The 17,623-nt window shown below is 37.1% G+C and overlaps 2 protein-coding genes and 1 long non-coding RNA gene across 4 annotated transcripts in view; all 3 read left to right on the forward strand.

Annotated features, from left to right (window-relative positions):
- LOC117571436 (palmitoleoyl-protein carboxylesterase NOTUM) overlaps positions 1–10,125 on the forward strand; it is a 74,513-nt gene extending 64,388 nt beyond the window's left edge. For both annotated transcript variants that reach the window (XM_052004223.1, XM_034253580.2), the window contains exons 2-4: positions 5,737–6,271; positions 6,340–6,852; positions 7,994–10,125. In XM_052004223.1, the coding sequence (XP_051860183.1) occupies positions 5,737–6,271; positions 6,340–6,852; positions 7,994–9,054 (2,109 nt within the window). In that variant the 3' untranslated portion in view covers positions 9,055–10,125. The remainder of the gene's footprint in view (positions 1–5,736; positions 6,272–6,339; positions 6,853–7,993) is intronic.
- Positions 10,126–11,292: 1,167 nt separating this feature from the next.
- On the forward strand, positions 11,293–14,743 carry LOC117571601 (uncharacterized). The gene is made up of 4 exons (XM_034253817.2): positions 11,293–11,395; positions 11,452–12,022; positions 13,253–13,611; positions 14,220–14,743. Exons 1-4 carry the CDS (start codon positions 11,335–11,337, stop codon positions 14,603–14,605), a joined length of 1,377 nt encoding a protein of 458 aa, XP_034109708.1. The 5' UTR covers positions 11,293–11,334; the 3' UTR covers positions 14,606–14,743.
- A 1,088-nt stretch (positions 14,744–15,831) lies between these two features.
- LOC127565492 (uncharacterized) lies at positions 15,832–16,800 on the forward strand. The gene is made up of 3 exons (XR_007954792.1): positions 15,832–15,993; positions 16,105–16,441; positions 16,501–16,800. It is a non-coding gene; the product is annotated as an uncharacterized LOC127565492 (long non-coding RNA).
- The last annotated feature ends 823 nt before the right edge of the window (positions 16,801–17,623 follow it).

Consider the following 17,623-nt stretch of genomic DNA (forward strand, 5'->3'; position numbering starts at 1 on the left):
TAAAAAGAAAGAAAGCTATAGTACATTTAAATAAGAGCAATACAATTCGGTATTGTTCTTTAAGTATACCAAATTAATATACCGCAAAAATACTAAACATATACCGAATATTATTTTTAGTATAAAGATATAATACTGATTTTAAAAAATACCATATAATACAAAAATAAATACCACAAAAATACTGCTAGATGCTATTTTTAGTATATTGATATAGTAATACGTTGAAATAATTGAAGATACCGAAGAGCTCAGAAATATATCAATTTAATAAACCGCAAAAATACTAAAAATATACTTAATGATATCTTTGGTATATTGATATATCCAAAGTAACTAATATCCTGAATAGGTAAATGTTTTTCCCATATAAAATTATTTCTTAAATAACTTCTATTTCAAATCTATGATTACATAAAAAATTCACTTTAGTAAGAGACAACTAACGAAGCTAAATAGAAATACTTATAAAACCAAAAACCAAGCAGTTTTTTCTTAGAAATTCAAAGGTTGTGATTTATTTTAATGAATTTATAACCAGTTAAAAATACAGATTTATCTATAATCAAAACTGCAAATCAAACATCAATTGCAAAGCCCGCACATTTCTTAAATCGCACTTCAATTTATTGCCAATCAATTAATTTTGTTTTCTCATAAACTATTTTTAATAAACTCGCTCGTCAATCGCGTTTATCGCTAGGTAAATCAAAAGGCTCATAAATTAGTTTCCATATTTTTAAATCAATTAACTCAAAAATCATATTTTAAAATCAATTAATTCATTCGGTTCTCTTATAGAAAATAATTAGCAGCCATAAATTGGCGGGCAAATATTTATAGTGACAAAATATTTATGCACTTTTAATCGAGTGCAGCTAGAATGAAATGTGAAATGCATATGTCGAATGGCATTATAATTAACAAAGACACAAACACACTCGCACACACAGCTGCAATCAAATCAAATCAATTCAAGTCACCACGGGGCGTATGCTTAATTTTAATATAAAAAATGAATGGGAAAAATGAGAGGAAAAAAAACGTGGTAAACGCCAAGCGCCACAGCCACAACGACAGCAACAACGACAGCAACAGCGACAGCGGCACTTGACTATTTGCAGCAATTAATAAAAACTGACAATTTAATCGTCGCGACAAGTAGTTGGCTGCCAGCCAGCCCCCAGACAGAGCAGAGACTAAAGAGAGAAGGGGAGAGAGAGGGAGAGCGAAAGAGATAGAGCGGAATGGAGATTGGTAAGGCGCCTTTGTCGGCGTTTGCTTGGCCGCAAGAAATCGGAAAATACAACAGCAATAGCAACAACAACAACAGCAACAACAACAAGCCAAAAGCAAAATATTAATAAGCAGTGCCCGCAATTAATAGCGCAACTTAAGACGCTATATAGGGTAATTAAGCGGCGCTTGTGAACATTTTTTCCTTTGGCGGAGCCGACGACAACAACAGCAACAACAACAACAACAACGATAGCAGCTGCTGTTGCTGTTGTTGTTGATGTTGTCGGCGCTGCCGTTTTTTCTCTTAACAGGTAAACAACAAGTGCAACGTACGCTTGAATCTAAGTATCTCTATCTTTGTATCTGTATCTGTGTATCTATGAGTTTCATTCACTCTATTCAAGTGTGTGTTAGTTTCTCTATGTGTGCGTGTGTGTGTGTGTGTACTCTGTGTCAATGTGGGCACGCGTTTTGTTTACTCAAGCGTAAATCCGCGCACACACGTAATTTTGTTTTTTGTTTTTTTTTTTTTTGTATTTTGGTGGGTCGTGGTTAACATCAGAAGATCGTAGGCGCAGCCCAAAATAAATCGTCAAGCATGTCAATAAACGAGGGCAGCTACAAAACTATGCAAAAATAAAGTTCAAAAAATACTACACAAAGAGTATTAATCAAGTAATATAAGAAAATACTCAAAAATTGTAAGACTTTTTTAATAATAGACTTTTCTTAGAGATTTTTAGGTAAGAGGCTAAATCAGTGGAAATCAAATCACATAACATTAGAAGAAAATAACAACTTAGAAATAATATGAACATTTTAAGATTTTTTTAAAACCAGGATTATATATTCTAAATATGCCAAGAACACAAACAATCAGAAAGCTACAGTCGTGTGTGATCGACTGGGAGATATTCGCTACGCATATCCAATGACAGCAAAACATACCAAATAATATACCACAAAAATACTAAAAATATTCGGAATCCTTTTTTTATAATGCTATAGTAGTAATGATATAGTACTACATAGAAAAATACCATAGAGTACAAAAATACCAAATAATATACCGCAAAATACTAAAAATATCGATGATGTATTTCTTTAATATGTACATATCTGCAATATATACTATATACTTTATAGGAAAAATACCATACAGTACAAAAATACGTATTTCTTTAATATTTACATATCTACAATATGCCTTTTTCAAATAACACAAAGTTAATGAACAATAATAATGGGCAACTTAAGATATGATCATATACATCAAAAAATAGTTTTAAATTAGTAACATGAATTTATAAATTAACATTTAATAATAATCATCGCTTAATTGTATAATTATTTTTGGAAAACTCATTAATTATTTCCATTACATTAAAAATTCTATTAAATGCACATTTCAAAACTAAGTTGTTGATTATTTTTAATGGTATAAATAATCTACAATTTGCTAGTAAAATAATTAAAACAATTTTACTATTCATTATAATACTGTATTTATTTGTAATACAAATTCATCTCAGCTTCTTAGTTGCTTTTTTTTTGGGCAAACTGCTTGAGTTGCCCTCGGAGACTTCAATTCTAGCGCTAGAACTCTTGTCAATTTGTAAAGCGGCAAACATCAGAGAGTTGTGTTTTCTCATTGTTGCTGTTGTTGTTCTTGTTGTTGTTGTTGTGTTTTTGGTTTTGGTTGCTTGAGTTTCGTTTGGCAGTCTTTGGCTAGAGGGAAAGACCCCGCAAACCCGCAACACACGCTCTTTGCTCCGCTTCCTTCTGCTTCAGCTGACAGGCAGCAATCAAAAAACGAAAAACGGCAGCGATAGCAAAACTCAAATTGAAAATTGAAGCAACTGCGACAACAGCAACAACATTGAGAGCAGCCACAGCTTGCGGCTGCAACTTAAGTTAAAGCAAAGACTTAAAGCAAGCTTATAGCTCATTGAGCTACCGTTACTTTGGCCGCTGGTCAAGTTCAAAACTGGCTCAGCACAAAACTTGCCATAATTGTGCTCTCTCTCTCTCTTTCTCTCTCTCGCTCTCTCTTTGTCTCTCTCTGTTCTTTTTGTAGGCCTCGCAACTCGTGAAATTGTTCGTGTCATTTGCATTTTGTCTGCAAATTGTCGTTGCCAGCGGCGACTGCGTCTGCGACGTCAACAGCGACTGCGACTGCGACTGCGACGCAGGCAGCGGCACAACTTCAAAGCCAAAATAAACATTGATTGAAGATTTCTTTACGATTTCTGAATGGTTATTTATGCAGAGACAGAGACAGAGACAGCAACAACGACAACGTCAGAGGCAGAGACAGACAACGGAGACACAATTGACAGACTGACACACTGAGACACTAAAATCGTTGCCTTTGACTCGAGTTGTTGTTGTTCTCGCTGTGTCGGCACGCGTTTTATTCTTGTTGTTGTTGTCAGTTGTTGGCTGTTGCTTGTATCATTTACAAATTGCTGGAAAATAGCGTAAGAATCGAGGCAAGCAAATCGCCGCTGCTCATTTTGATTGATGTGCACAGCCGACCTTAAGTTCAAAGCCAAGAACAACAACAACAACAACAATGAGAACAACAAGCTGAGAGTTGTCGCTGATTACCACGCGTCAACGGCCATGACAATGTGAAATTTGAAATTTGTTGTTTGGTCGCAAACCACGCGGCGTATGATTAATATCAAATTTGTGAGCCCAAAATGCGAGTGAATTGTCTTTATCCCGCTCTCTGTATCTCTCTCTCTCTCTCGCTCACTCTTCCCACCTCTCTCTCTCTCTCTCGCTCACTCTGTGAACAACAACAGAAACGTAACGAAATGCGCGGCAAAAATTTCTTTGATCTTATCGCAAAGCTTCTTGCTCGCATTTTGATCAAAGCAAGTTTTTCCGCCAAAATACAAAGGCAACAACAACAACAGCAACAACAGCACCAAGAGCAACAATAACAGAAAACCACAAGAGCAACTGACAAACAGACAGCGCAAGAGAGTGAGAGAGAGAGAGAGGGAGACAGAGGAGGGAAGAAGCACGTTGTTATTGCGTTGACAACAACACAAAGTTGTGAATGAGTTAAGAAAGCTAGCAAAGTTGAAGGTGATTACAGGAGGGAGGTGAGAAGTGGAAGTGGATGTGGATGTGGAAGAAGAAGCAGCAACTGAGTGAGCACACTTGAAGTTTAAGCAAACAATTGCCGGCTCTCTCTCTCTCTCTGTCTCTCTCTATCTTGCTCTCTTTTAGTTACTCTCTGTTTATCGCTCTCTTTCCCAAGTGTCTTTCAATTTGTAGCTTATGCGAGTACTCATTGTTATTATTTGTGTTCTTGATCATATCTTATCAAAGGTTAAACTTACGCTTTGCTTTCTCTCTCTCTCTCTCTTCCGTTCACTGTGACCTTCTCTATTTCTCCCTCTCTCTCTCTCATTTTCAGTCACTTTACCTCTTATTACTACTTCTTCTTTTTAACTTAACTTTACTCTTAGCTTAAGCTTTATCGCCAATAACAAATTGTTATAGCTTTTATCGTTCTTATATCTAATCAAAGGTTAAACTGACTTTACTGTCTGTCTCTCTCTCTCTCTCTCTCTCTCTCTCTCTCTCTCTCTCTCTCTGTCTCTTATTCCCTATTCTATGACCTTCTCTTATTAACTTTATATCTTTATATACATCATACTTCTTCTGTTTATGTATTTTTCTCTCTTAAATATTATTCCTAGCTATATTTTATATATTTTATCAATTTGATGCTTTACCAATTCCTATTTCTCTCTACTACAAACTTCTCTTCCTATCTCTCTTTTGCTCTGTATATCTATCTTAATATCTCTTTCCTATCTTAATATATCTTTCTCTTTATTTAAGACATAGCTTTTAGCTTACTATAATATATAATATTTTATCAAGTGCTTAACTTACACCTTTCTCTTATTCTCTCACTATATATACACAAATGTATCTATCGTTGTCGCCCTTTCAAGTCCAATTATATATCTCAGTCTCGGTCTATAACTTTCGTCTCTCTCTCTCTTAAGCATAGCTTAAGCTTGATTGCTAACAAGTTCGTATAATTATAATAATCATATTTTCTATCTTTCACCTTTTCTCGATTACTATTTCCTGTTGTTGTCCTTTCTTTCTCTGTCCTTCTTGCTGTAGCTTTCCTTTACTCTGATAGCTTATATTTGCTTATAAACTTTTAATAGGTTTATGTAAAGGAATCCTCTACAAATTCTTAAAATATGTTTGCAATGCAAAGAAGATTTTTGAAATTAATCTGTTCAAGATGAAAAGAACAAATTTACACTAACTAAAACACATTCAATTGATAACTTTCTTATTCAAAGAATTAAGTATTATAATTATCAATATTTCCAATATATAAATAAGTGTCTTTTAAGAATAAAGTATTATAAATATCAATATATATACTATATAAAAAAGTAAGTTTATTTCATTAACTTTACTAACTTGCAATATTTCTGTTCTCTTTTGCAGTCAACGACACAGCTGCAATGGTTGCTGTCACGCTCAGCAATATTGCTGCTGGTTGTGCTCAGCGTTTTGCCGCTGCCCGCCAGCAGCAACAGCATCAACAGCAGCAATAGCAACAGCAGTAGCGACAACTTGGAGGAGTTGGGCGTGGCGACAAGACCGCTGAAACTCGAGATGGAGCAACAGCAAGCAAACTCTTTGCCCGCCGACAGCAGCAGCAGCAATAATTTAATACAGCGCAAGTATTTGGTGATGCATGCTGCTCTCAATGGCGCCACTGGCAGCAACAGCAACAACAACAACCAAAACAACAACGATCACAGTCGCTCGTTGAAACGCGTTTCGTTGACCAACTCGAGCATCACGTGCAACGATGGAACTCACGCTGGATTCTATCTGAGAAAGCAACCAAACTCCAAGAAGTGGATCGTCTTCCTCGAAGGCGGTTGGCATTGCTTTGACAATCGCTCGTGTCGCGCTCGCTGGATGCGTCTGCGTCACTTGATGACCAGCTCCCAGTGGCCAGAGACCAGAGATGGTAAGTCAAAGATTCAATCTTAAACCCACTTCAACTTCAACTAATCTCTACTTTTCTCTTTCCTTTAGTTGGTGGCATTTTATCGCCTCATGCCGAGGAGAATCCTTATTGGCACAATGCCAATCATGTCCTAGTTCCTTACTGTAGCAGCGATTCCTGGTCAGGAACTCGCACTGAACCCGATTCACGTGATCTGGAGAACAATTGGCGCTTCATGGGAGCCTTGATCTTACGGCAAGTGATTGCTGATCTCATTCCCTTGGGTTTGGGTCGCGTTGCTGGCGGAGAACTCTTGCTCGTTGGCTCCTCTGCTGGTGGTTTAGGTGTCATGCTCAATCTGGATCGTGTTCGCGATTTCCTCGTCAACGAACGCAAACTTCAGGTCACAGTTCGCGGTGTCAGCGACTCGGGTTGGTTCCTGGATCGTGAGCCCTACACTCCAGCTGCTGTCGCCTCCAGCGAGGCTGTTCGTCTTGGCTGGAAACTGTGGCAAGGACTCCTGCCCGAGGACTGCACCAAGGCGCATCCCACCGAGCACTGGCGCTGCTACTTCGGCTATCGATTGTACCCCACGCTAAAGAGTAAGTATCTAACAATAATTCTGCTCCCTCTTAATCCGTCTGTCTGTCCGTCCATCGGTACTATTATTCTGTTACGAGTGATGAAATAAATCATTAAGAGGTGTCGTATAATTTTGGGCAGAAGTGTATTCAACACTTAAATTCTACTTCAGCAACTTCATTTTACTTGCGAGCATCGGCAATAATTGTCACATTTAACTAAGTTAATCTTGATAACTTAGAATTTCGATTCAAAATCCTCATGATTTCAACCATAATAGATCGAAATTACATCATTAATTGGACGAAAGATTTATCAAACCATTTATTACAAATGTATTATTTATTTAGTAAATATCAATTTACAAATTAAATTCAACTTGACAAATTTTACAAGCATTTTAAAAATGTTTTCTTATTCACACTTGAGTGAAAAGATATTTCCTTGAAACCGCAATGGTGCATATCAAAAGCTAATGAAGTTAGGCATCCTTTATCCGAAATCCTTTTCTATTCCTCTCATATTTTACAGTCGAGTACACTCAGCTGTATTTTTCTTACCTTTAGAAGCTTTCATTAAATTAACTGTCAAGCTATTAAAAGCATATTAACGATAGTTTCCAACAACTTTTTTCAACAATAATTCTTGATGCTTTACTTAAAGCCACTGTACGATTCAATAAGAATAATAATTATAATAAGTAACATAAAAGAACACAATTGTGTAGCTCAATTCTAAATCAAATCTTTTGCTACTATCAAGTGAAGCTATAAGCTAAAGAAGTTAGGCATCCATCAACGGAAACTCTTTTGTATTCCCCTAAAATAGTAAGCATGTATTTCACAGTCTACTCTATTTATCTTACTTCTTTTAGAAGCTGTCATTAAATTATAACTGAAATGCTATTCAAAGCAACAACTTTTTTTCAACAATAATTCTTGGTGCTTTACTTAATTAAAGCAACTGTGCGATTCAATAGTAAATCATACCTTAATACACAATTTATTAGATCAATTATAAAGCAAGCTTTTTAGTGAAACTATAAGATAACGTAGCAAGACTTCCATCACTCTTCTTCCCATCAAATTCGTAGCACGTATTTCACAATTGAACATACTTCGTAATTCCTTACTAATCACTTCCTTTCCTCCACTCTTGCAGCTCCTCTGTTCGTGTTCCAGTGGCTCTTCGACGAGGCGCAGATGCGAGCGGACAACGTTGGCGCTCCCGTGACTCCTCAGCAATGGAACTACATCCACGACATGGGCGGAGCTCTGCGCTCCTCGCTGGACAATGTGAGCGCTGTGTTTGCTCCCAGTTGCATTGGCCACGCGGTGCTCTCGAAACGGGATTGGGTGAACATCAAGATCGATGACATTTCGCTGCCTGCTGCACTGCGTTGCTGGGAGCATTCAACACGCCAGCGACGCAAGCGACACGACAAACTCAAGCGATCCACGGAGGCAACCACAACAGCATTGCAGCAGCAACAGCAACAGCAGGAGCAACATCCGAACCAAAGACATCAGCATCAGCAGCGACATCGTCAGCATCGCCTGCAGAAGCTCAACAATGTGGAAGAGTCAGTGAATCAATCGAATCCACAACGAAAACGGAATCATCTGAGCAAAGAACAACGCGAGGAGCGAAAACGCAGGCGGCAGCAACGTCAAGAGCGACAGCGACGCAAGCAGCGACGTCGCCAGCAGCAGCAGCAACGCAAACGTGAAAACGAAGCCAACAACCAAAAGTTGCATCGCCAACCGCTGACAGCAGAGCAGCAACTGGAGAGAAAGCAACAGCGACAACAGCAACGAAGACGCAAGTTGCAACAGCAGCAGCAGCAACAGCAGCAGCAGCAACAGTTGCAGCAGAAACAGTTGCTGCAGCAGGAGCAACCAAGCAGCGAACCGCAAAAGCGACGCGCTTCGAACAGCGCCTCGAAGCCGGCAACAAAATCGAAGCAGCGACAACGTTTGCCACGAGTGCCAGAGAAATGCGGACTGCGGTTGCTCGAACGTTGCAGCTGGCCACAGTGCAACCATTCGTGCCCCACGCTCACGAATCCGTTGACAGGCGAAGAGATGCGCTTCCTAGAGCTGCTCACTTCCTTTGGCCTGGACATCGAAGCAGTGGCTGCTGCTTTGGGCGTTGATATGCACACGCTGAACAATATGGAACGCACCGAACTCGTGAATCTGCTGACGCAACAAGTCAGCTGAAAGAGAGAAAGAGTCTCTCTCTCTCTCTCTGAAATCTGTAAATAGTTGGCCTGTATATAGATATAGCCATAGACTCTCCCTGTAAATAGTTTAGCGAGAAACGAGAAAAGACATGCGACAAGTAACCCAGTAATTAAGCACAATCTAAACATACATTTATTTATAACACACTCATTTAGCCACTCGTACGTATTCGTAATTTATTCGCATTCGCATCCCACACACATAACTAACACAAATGCAACCACAAGACTGTTTTTTATAGTTTTTTTTTTTTGAGAGTTTGAGTTTGAGTTTGAATTTGAGCAAACAATGAAGACAACTTAGCTTAGGATTAAGTGTATTTTTGTAATTTATTTAGCATTAAGTGTAGCCAAGACAGGAGCTGTATTTGTTTTTGTTTCAGACTGTTTTTTTTTTTTTTCAAATTTACAAATTACAAATTACAAATTGCGAATGACCTACCTCAACAACAAAATTATAAATATATAAACAGCTGCCTAGAACACCAATTGCGTACCTGTTGCAAATCAAAAATCAAATAACCAACTAAATCTATTTATTTATTTTTTGTTTAATCGTTAATCATAATGATAAAGATAAAGATGATGCCCGCATTCCGTTCAAAATATTCATACATATCTATTAATTAATTGTAGTACTTATATATTAATTAATCAACACACACGGCGAACGAACAACTCGAATACTTATTATTTTACAACTTTAGTACTTAAAACGTATTTCTAATTCTATATTTTAAGTCTAATTCTAATCACACAACAAATACAAATACTATTACATTTAATTCATTCACTTGTAATTAGCCTGTACAGAAATCGGTTCAAGCATTAGCCTAAGTATTGTTGTGCTTAAATTATTCCTAAGCTAGAAAACAACAAAAAGATGAGCACGAAGATAATCCGAGCTCTATTGTCATTGTTAACTTTCAAACTGAGAACGAGAAAATACCAAGAAAAACAACAAAAAAAATACAAAAACAGAAACAAACCCAACTGCAAAACAGACAGCAAATAAAAACACACAAAATATTTGTATTTGAAAATTAAACATTCGCTTTTTTATTTACTTAATTGCTTTCAAACTTCTTTACAGTCAAAAGGAAATTCGCATAAATCATTCAACTCTAAGGATTTTTGATAAATATGTACCAAAGTTTTTAATTCAGACAGAATAATATCTATACACAGAGAGAAAAATCTTAATTTATTTTGTCGATCTTAAAAAAGTAATCTTGAGCTAATCTTAAATCAAAATTTATATGCTAAATTTGCATTTTAATATTAGAAACATTTTATTTTAAGATTGAAATCTTGATTCAAGAATGTTTTATTCTAGATTGAAAAGTAGATTGCAAATCTTAATTAAACATTTTTTCGATATAAGAATAAAAAAATGTTTTTCTTGTTTCTTAAAATGTGGAAATTCCCTTCATTGAAAAATTATAAACTAATTTCTGATGTTGTTGCAGTTAGCTCAGTAAATAGAATCGTTGATCCTGGGTTCAAAGCTGGTTCGTATATAAAAAAGTAAGTGTTATAATAAAAAAAACATTAAATAATAATATAACAAATATTTAAAACACGCAGTTTATTTACTGTTTTAGAACAATCTTAATTTAAGATTTTGGCTTCTTTGTTTAAGATTTTTCCATTCTTAAAACAAGATTATAATCTTGTATTTCACGATTGGGTTATCTAGATTTTTCTAAATTTTCAATCTTGATTTAAGAATAAACCTGCTTGGTTCAATTTTGACAACAATCTTGAATCAAGATTTGATTCTTGATTTTAGCACTTTCTTCTTTCTGTGAATTGTTTCTTATATTGATAGAATCTGATTAATTTTAATTTTTTACCTAGTTATAAAATCCTACCTTTAATTATTAAAGTCAATTTATATTAGGTAGGTAAGGAGATCTTCGAACAATACTCACTAATTCGAACCGTGATTGTATGATCATCTCTAAGTGAAGAGAGTGTTTTCTCTGGGTCTGGTTCTGTAGTTAATTTTTAACGCTCTCACGTCGCACATTCATTGAACTTAATTGAATGAGGCAAGTGTCGTCGACTAAGCTCAGCGAGATTGAGATTCCGCTCAATTTCGTTAGCTCAATGATGACAGCGGGTATGAAGTGAGGAAAGAAGAGGCATAGAATGAGCCACAAAGGTTACGAATTTCTCGCTCACTTTTCATTTTAATTCACCGTCAGAAGTCAAGCAATCAACACGCGAAACGCAAAACGCAAAAGTGGAAAAAATGAATAAAATTCTGTTGTTGCTGATGTTGCAACTGCAACTGCTGGTGGCGCCACTCTCAGGTAAATGTGGCACAACTTCAAAGTTGAATTCAAAAATGCTTTAATCAACTATTTAGCCAATTGCCCCATCTACTTGACCATTTCACTCACGGGCAAATCGCTGCACGACACTTGCCTCGAGATCAATTGGGGACCCGATTGCTTTGCTCCACCCGAATGGATCGGCATCTATCGCGAGGATCCCTCGGTGTCCAGTTTGGCACCCGAAGTGCATCTTGCTGGCATTCAGAATCGCACTGGGAAACGTCTGACACCATTCAAGCTGGGAAAACTGCATTTCCCAGGCGGTTGGCAGCGAGAGGAGGCGGAGCACTCTTCGAGTGTCACCAGCTACTCGAAGGGCAAGTGCTTGAACTATTATGTGGCCAGCTACAATGGCACCGAGCTGCTCACCATCGACTGCCTGAAGATTCAGCCCAATTGGATGGCTCATCTTAAGGAGGCGGCTCAGCTGCCGCTCAAGCAACTCTTCTTGCCTGGCACACATGCCTCGGGGACTTATGTCGACACCTACAGCAAGACAAAGTCATCCGATGTCCAGAACTATCTGGTGGCTCAGCACTTTGATGTCTGGTCACAGCTCGTCTTTGGCATTCGCTATCTCGATCTCAGCGTGGGTGCAAAAGTGTGAGTAAAACCAATAATGAATCAACTCGAGTGATGCTTTCTTTTAAAACCTAGATCTCAGAGAATACAAGTGCTATGAGTAGAAAATTTAATTCCTATACTTGCCTAAGTAACTTCCATTCCCACGAAGATTTACTTAGAATTTAGCCGAGTCCAATCGTACAGAGAAAGATACTCCTTAACAATCTTCAATAAAAGCAAAACAGTGCAGTCTTATTCGACAAATATACCAAAAATAGATAGAAAAAAAACCAAAGTCTGCATTCGGTATATCGATTTACTATTACGTATACCAAATAAATAAACCTAAATCATTCTAATATATGACAAAAGTAACATGTGGTATACCGAAATACTAACACATTCAAAATATGCCATAAAATATACCAGATTCTCATTCCAACAGCAGCCAGTAGTAAATATTAGGATACACTTAAGTGGAAATGATTTAGTACTTATTTTAAGAGGAATAATTTAGTACTTAAACAAAATAAGCCTAGTATTAGTACTAAATATTGGGATGCACTTGAATGGAAATAATTTAGTACTTACTTCAAGGGAAACAATTTAGTACTTCAACAAAATAAGCATAACATTAGTTCTAAATATTGGGATGCACTTAAGTGGAAATAGTTTAGTACTTACATCAAGGGGAACAATTTAGTACTCGACCAAAATATGCATTGTATTGGTACTAAATAATAGGCTGCACTTGTGTGGAAATAATTGAGTACTTACTTCAAGGGGACTAATTTAGTACTTAAGCAAAATAAGCCTAGTATTAGTAGTAAATATTGGGATGCACTTAAGTGGAAATAATTTAGTACTTCCTTCAAGGGGACTAATTTAGTACTTAAACAAAATAAACCTAGTATTAGTACTAAATATTGAGATGCACTTGAATGGAAATAATTTAGTACTTACTTCAAGGGGAATAATTTAGTACTTAAACAAAATAAACCTAGTATTAGTACTAAATATTGAGATTCACTTAAGTGGAAATAATTTAGTACTTACTTCAATGGGAATAATTTAGTACTTGAACAAAATAAGCATAAAATTAGTACTAAATATTGGGATGCACTTAAGTGGAAATAATTTAGTACTTACTTCAAGGGGAACAATTTAGTACTTCACCAACATAACATTAGTACTAAATATTGGGATGCACTTAAGTGAAAACCTGCCGCTAAGAGAGATATGCATCTGATACTTCATTACCATCTTTAGTTACAGAAACAAGAATACAGATAAGCGCAAAAGTGATGCAGATCAGTTCTGGATAGTGAACGAACATCAGTTTGTTAATCCATTGATTGGAGTGCTGCGCGATGTTCGTCGCTTTGTCGAACTCTCAAAGGAAGTTGTTGTGCTGGACTTTAGCTCGTTTCCGCTTGGCTTCTACAAGCATCCCGATGTCTACAGCAGCCTCTTTCAACTCATACGCCAAGAGCTGGGCGACGTTGCCTACAAACGCAATGTGTCCAGCAACGAGCACTGCGCCGATCGCAGCTACGAGGATCTGCGTCTAGCTGGCGGCCACGTTTTGTTGCTGTTTCCCACGCAGGAGTTGCCGCATCCTGACAATGGTAAAATAACATACTAAATTCTAAATACTAAATACTAAATACTAAATATTGAATATTGAATACTAAATACAAAATGCCAAATACTAAATTCTAAATGCTAAATGCCAAATACTAAATACCAAATACTAAATACTAAATACTAAATACTAAATACTAAATACAAAATGCCAAATACTAAATTCTAAATGCTAAATGCCAAATACTAAATACCAAATACTAAATACTAAATACCAAATACCAAATACCAAATACCAAATACCAAATACTAAATACTAAATTCTAAATACAAAATGCCAAATACTAAATTCTAAATGCTAAATGCCAAATACTAAATACCAAATACCAAATACTAAATACTAAATTCTAAATACAAAATGCCAAATACTAAATTCTAAATGCTAAATGCCAAATACTAAATACCAAATACCAAATACTAAATACTAAATACTAAATACAAAATACTAAATATTAAATACTAAATGCTAAATACTAAATACTAAATACTAAATACTGCACGCTCTCTTTCTCTCTCTCTCTCTCTCTCTCTCTCTCTCTCTCTCTCTCTCTCTCACTCTCTCTCTCTCTCGCTCTTTCTTTGATTGTTACAGAATCTGCCCTCCTTTGCACTCCTTGGCAACGCTTCAGCACAAGCTACATGAACATATCGCAAACCCTTGACTACATGCGTTTGCTCTTCCGCAAGAAGAAGGATTCGCCTGTGCAGGACGATGGCTGGATATTTCTGGCCAGGATGAGCTTCGAGCATGCGTACAATACGCGACGCAAGTTCCAGCCGGCTAAGGAACGCGCTGAGTTGGTGAATCCAAAGGTTAATCTCTGGTTAACGGGACCTTGGGGATTCAATGCAAATGTTGTGGCCATGGATTTCTTCAGCAATACCAATCTCATTGATTTAGCCATTAATGTGAATGCACACAAGGCCTACTTGGCATCTACTAAAAACTTTACTAATATCGAAATTCCCGTTCGTTAAAATTCTAAACAAATTGAATTGTTATTAAGCTAAATTTTGACTGACGTTTACGATTGGCAGCCACTGTAAGCTCACACAATAACTATATCTTGTTACAATTGACACCCAAATAATATGGTCGTCATTAAAAGATTATAAACTGTACACAATTTGTTTTTGTTTGTTAATTAACAATTTCTATTATAGAATTCAAGTGCAAAATGCTGCCCATAAACTTTTTACGCAAACAGTTTGAAAATATTAATTTGGCAGCACTGTCGCAAGCAGTTGACACATAGCCAATACTTAAACCACAAGTAGTGTACACGCACTTGTTGAGTAAGCAGTGTCAACGTATTTCAACACATGTGGCAACATTGTGCGAAGCAGTAGATCTTTTTTGTCACATGTGGCAACCTGCGGTGGTCATATTCGTAATGGTACAAAAAAACTGCTTGATTTCAAATCCAAGTTTTTTTTTATACATTTTATTTATATATTCATTTCTTTCCATTTCTTACAAACTAAAAAAATTAAATATTCTTTTATAAAAATATATATGTACATATTGTCTTAATTTTCATTTCAATTTTTTATTGTAACTTTCCAGTATTTTTGCGGTTATTTTGGTATATTAAAAAAATATTACCGCTACATTTTGCCTCAGAGTCGAGCACACTTGATTGTAGCTTTCTTGATTTTTTACGTTCTTTGAATGATCAGCTTAAAAGTATGCAATAGCGTGAGCGTGAGATTTCTTGCGCGAAAAATCCGACACTCTGAATAAATGAATTTTATTATTCTGGTTTTGATTAAACAAAAATATATGTTCATAGTTGCGCAGCCTCAATCGACGGATGAATATCAACTGACCGCTCATCTTCCCCTTTGTGTAGGAATTAGTCGCTATATCTAGCCACAAAACTGCCAATGTAACATCACTGTTGATTTGTCGAAGCTCTGCAAAAACGCAAGCCCAAGATCAATCAACGTCACACCCACATTTGTCCACAACACTAACGACACAATCACAACTGTACTTGCAAGAGCAAAGCTCCAATGGCGACTGGACGTAAACAGCGATAATTTTCAGTTCACAGGAAGAAGCAATGGCAGGAACAAACAAGCTCCTTACACACTGCTTGCGGCGGATTGAAACCAACGCGTAGTAGCGAATTACAGCAGTCAATTTATGTATGTATACATATACATACACACATACATAATAATTTTACTCATACATACATACATATGTGTATGATTTTCGTCAGTTGAGCTGCATCTGAGCATCGTGTGATACTGGCGGTTAACAGTAGCAGCAACTAAACGAGCTAACAACAACAACACATACGCAAGTGCACATGCAAAAGGATTTTTTTTTTTTTAAATTCAGTACCCAGCCCTTAATGGTAAGTCAGACATGAACACATTTCTATATGCAGATATTGGACACGATCATGTGATGCTATTATATGTATTATATTTATTACGTGTATCAATCAAAACTTTTGATTAAAAAGAGAAGAGAAATTAAAAAGGAGAGAGCAAAACACTTAGTGTGGCCAGCTTACGGTTGGTCAAGAATCTTTTGCCTTGAGATTTACCAAATTGGTATTTTTCCATAAACAATAAGGTTGCTACGGACTGTTTGTCCTCCCTGGGGCCGCGCCGGCTGGCTCATCGGTACTCAGGTGGAGTTCCATCCCTGGCCGGCAGTCCGCACAATCGATAATTCCACTGATACAAAAAGCTGCATTAAAAACAGAAGAAACGCATCACTATCAAAACAAAACAGCTGCCACGCATTTTAAAATTGCGCCAAACAAAGGGAAATATGATAACAAACTATTGACGACGGTAAGTGCAAAGAAAACAACAATAAATACACCTACTGATCCATTTTTATGTTTGAATAGGGACCCAGTTGACCCCGGCGTACCCACCCTGCCTGAGATGGCCACATCGGCGCCATCTTCCTTGCGTTGGCTACTACATCAGTGGCTGCTTCTCATCCGGCGTAGCGCTGTGGAATTCCCCTCCCCTCCATGACGAGATATATTATATTAATTTAAGTTGCTTAATCATCTACCTTGACCTGCCTAAGAGCTCTTGGGATTGGTTAAGAGGTATATGGTTAGGTGAGATAATGCATATATGTAAATTCATAAAGGTAATCTTAGATATCTCGCCGCGAATAATTTGTAATTAATTTGTATGTATTATAATGTATTATAAATCTGTCATTTTTACAAGAAAATAAATGTTGATCTACTTTAATTTATTTTATTTTAATTTAATTTGGAATTTTCATTTACTTTGCAAAATTTATAAATTAATTAATAAATGAGCACATCGAAAAGGTCGGCAGAAAAATATAGACAACAAATCTCAAAAAATAAATTAATAGCTGTTTCCGTTTACGTAGCTTAGTACTATAGACGACAATTGCGACTTTGATCGAGCAATTCGCTCCCATAGATAATGGCGAGTATTTGACCGTGTCGCACTGGGGATCGGTACGAGAACGGGCCTGGCACTGATTCACCAGTCAGGCTCCTCCTCCTGCCTCAGCGTTGGCGGCGTCGTCTCGCCCGCTATCCCACGTCGTCGATGCTGCTCCACGTCGTTAAAGCGCTGATTGTAGCTGTTGGTGACGCGCGCCGTTACATGGGATTTGCGTCTGTTGTTGGTGCTGTGATTCTTCCTCCAGACTGCACTTGCCGGCACTTTGGGCACAGAACAGCAACGTAATGAGCAAGGAAACCGGATCGTCCAGCACGATCTTCCGGCCGACCGTCGCATACCTCGATCAAAATTCAACTCCTCGACTCAGAAAAGTCCACATGCTAACCTCCAGTGAAAAAAGTCATATTTAACAGGAGCTTTTTTTAAACTTCCCTCCCCTGGAGATGCCATTTCTTACCCTCTATTATCGCCTCGCGATATATCGATAAACCAGAAAAACATTGATGGTACAATCGATATCGAACAACGTAAGAAGTTTTTATACAATTACTTTAAATCAAATATGTGTCGCTT

This window comes from Drosophila albomicans, chromosome 3 (genome assembly GCF_009650485.2).
Source record: "Drosophila albomicans strain 15112-1751.03 chromosome 3, ASM965048v2, whole genome shotgun sequence".
Classification (NCBI taxonomy): Eukaryota; Metazoa; Arthropoda; class Insecta; order Diptera; family Drosophilidae; genus Drosophila; species Drosophila albomicans.

Bases quoted from the DNA above. Each gene is read 5' to 3' on its own strand.
- LOC117571601 (XM_034253817.2), top strand. From the start codon at position 11,335: ATGAATAAAATTCTGTTGTTGCTGATGTTGCAACTGCAACTGCTGGTG. The intron at 11,396-11,451 runs GTAAATGTGGCA...TCAACTATTTAG, and splicing joins GCTGGTGGCGCCACTCTCAG to CCAATTGCCCCATCTACTTG. The intron at 12,023-13,252 runs GTGAGTAAAACC...TACCATCTTTAG, and splicing joins CTCAGCGTGGGTGCAAAAGT to TTACAGAAACAAGAATACAG.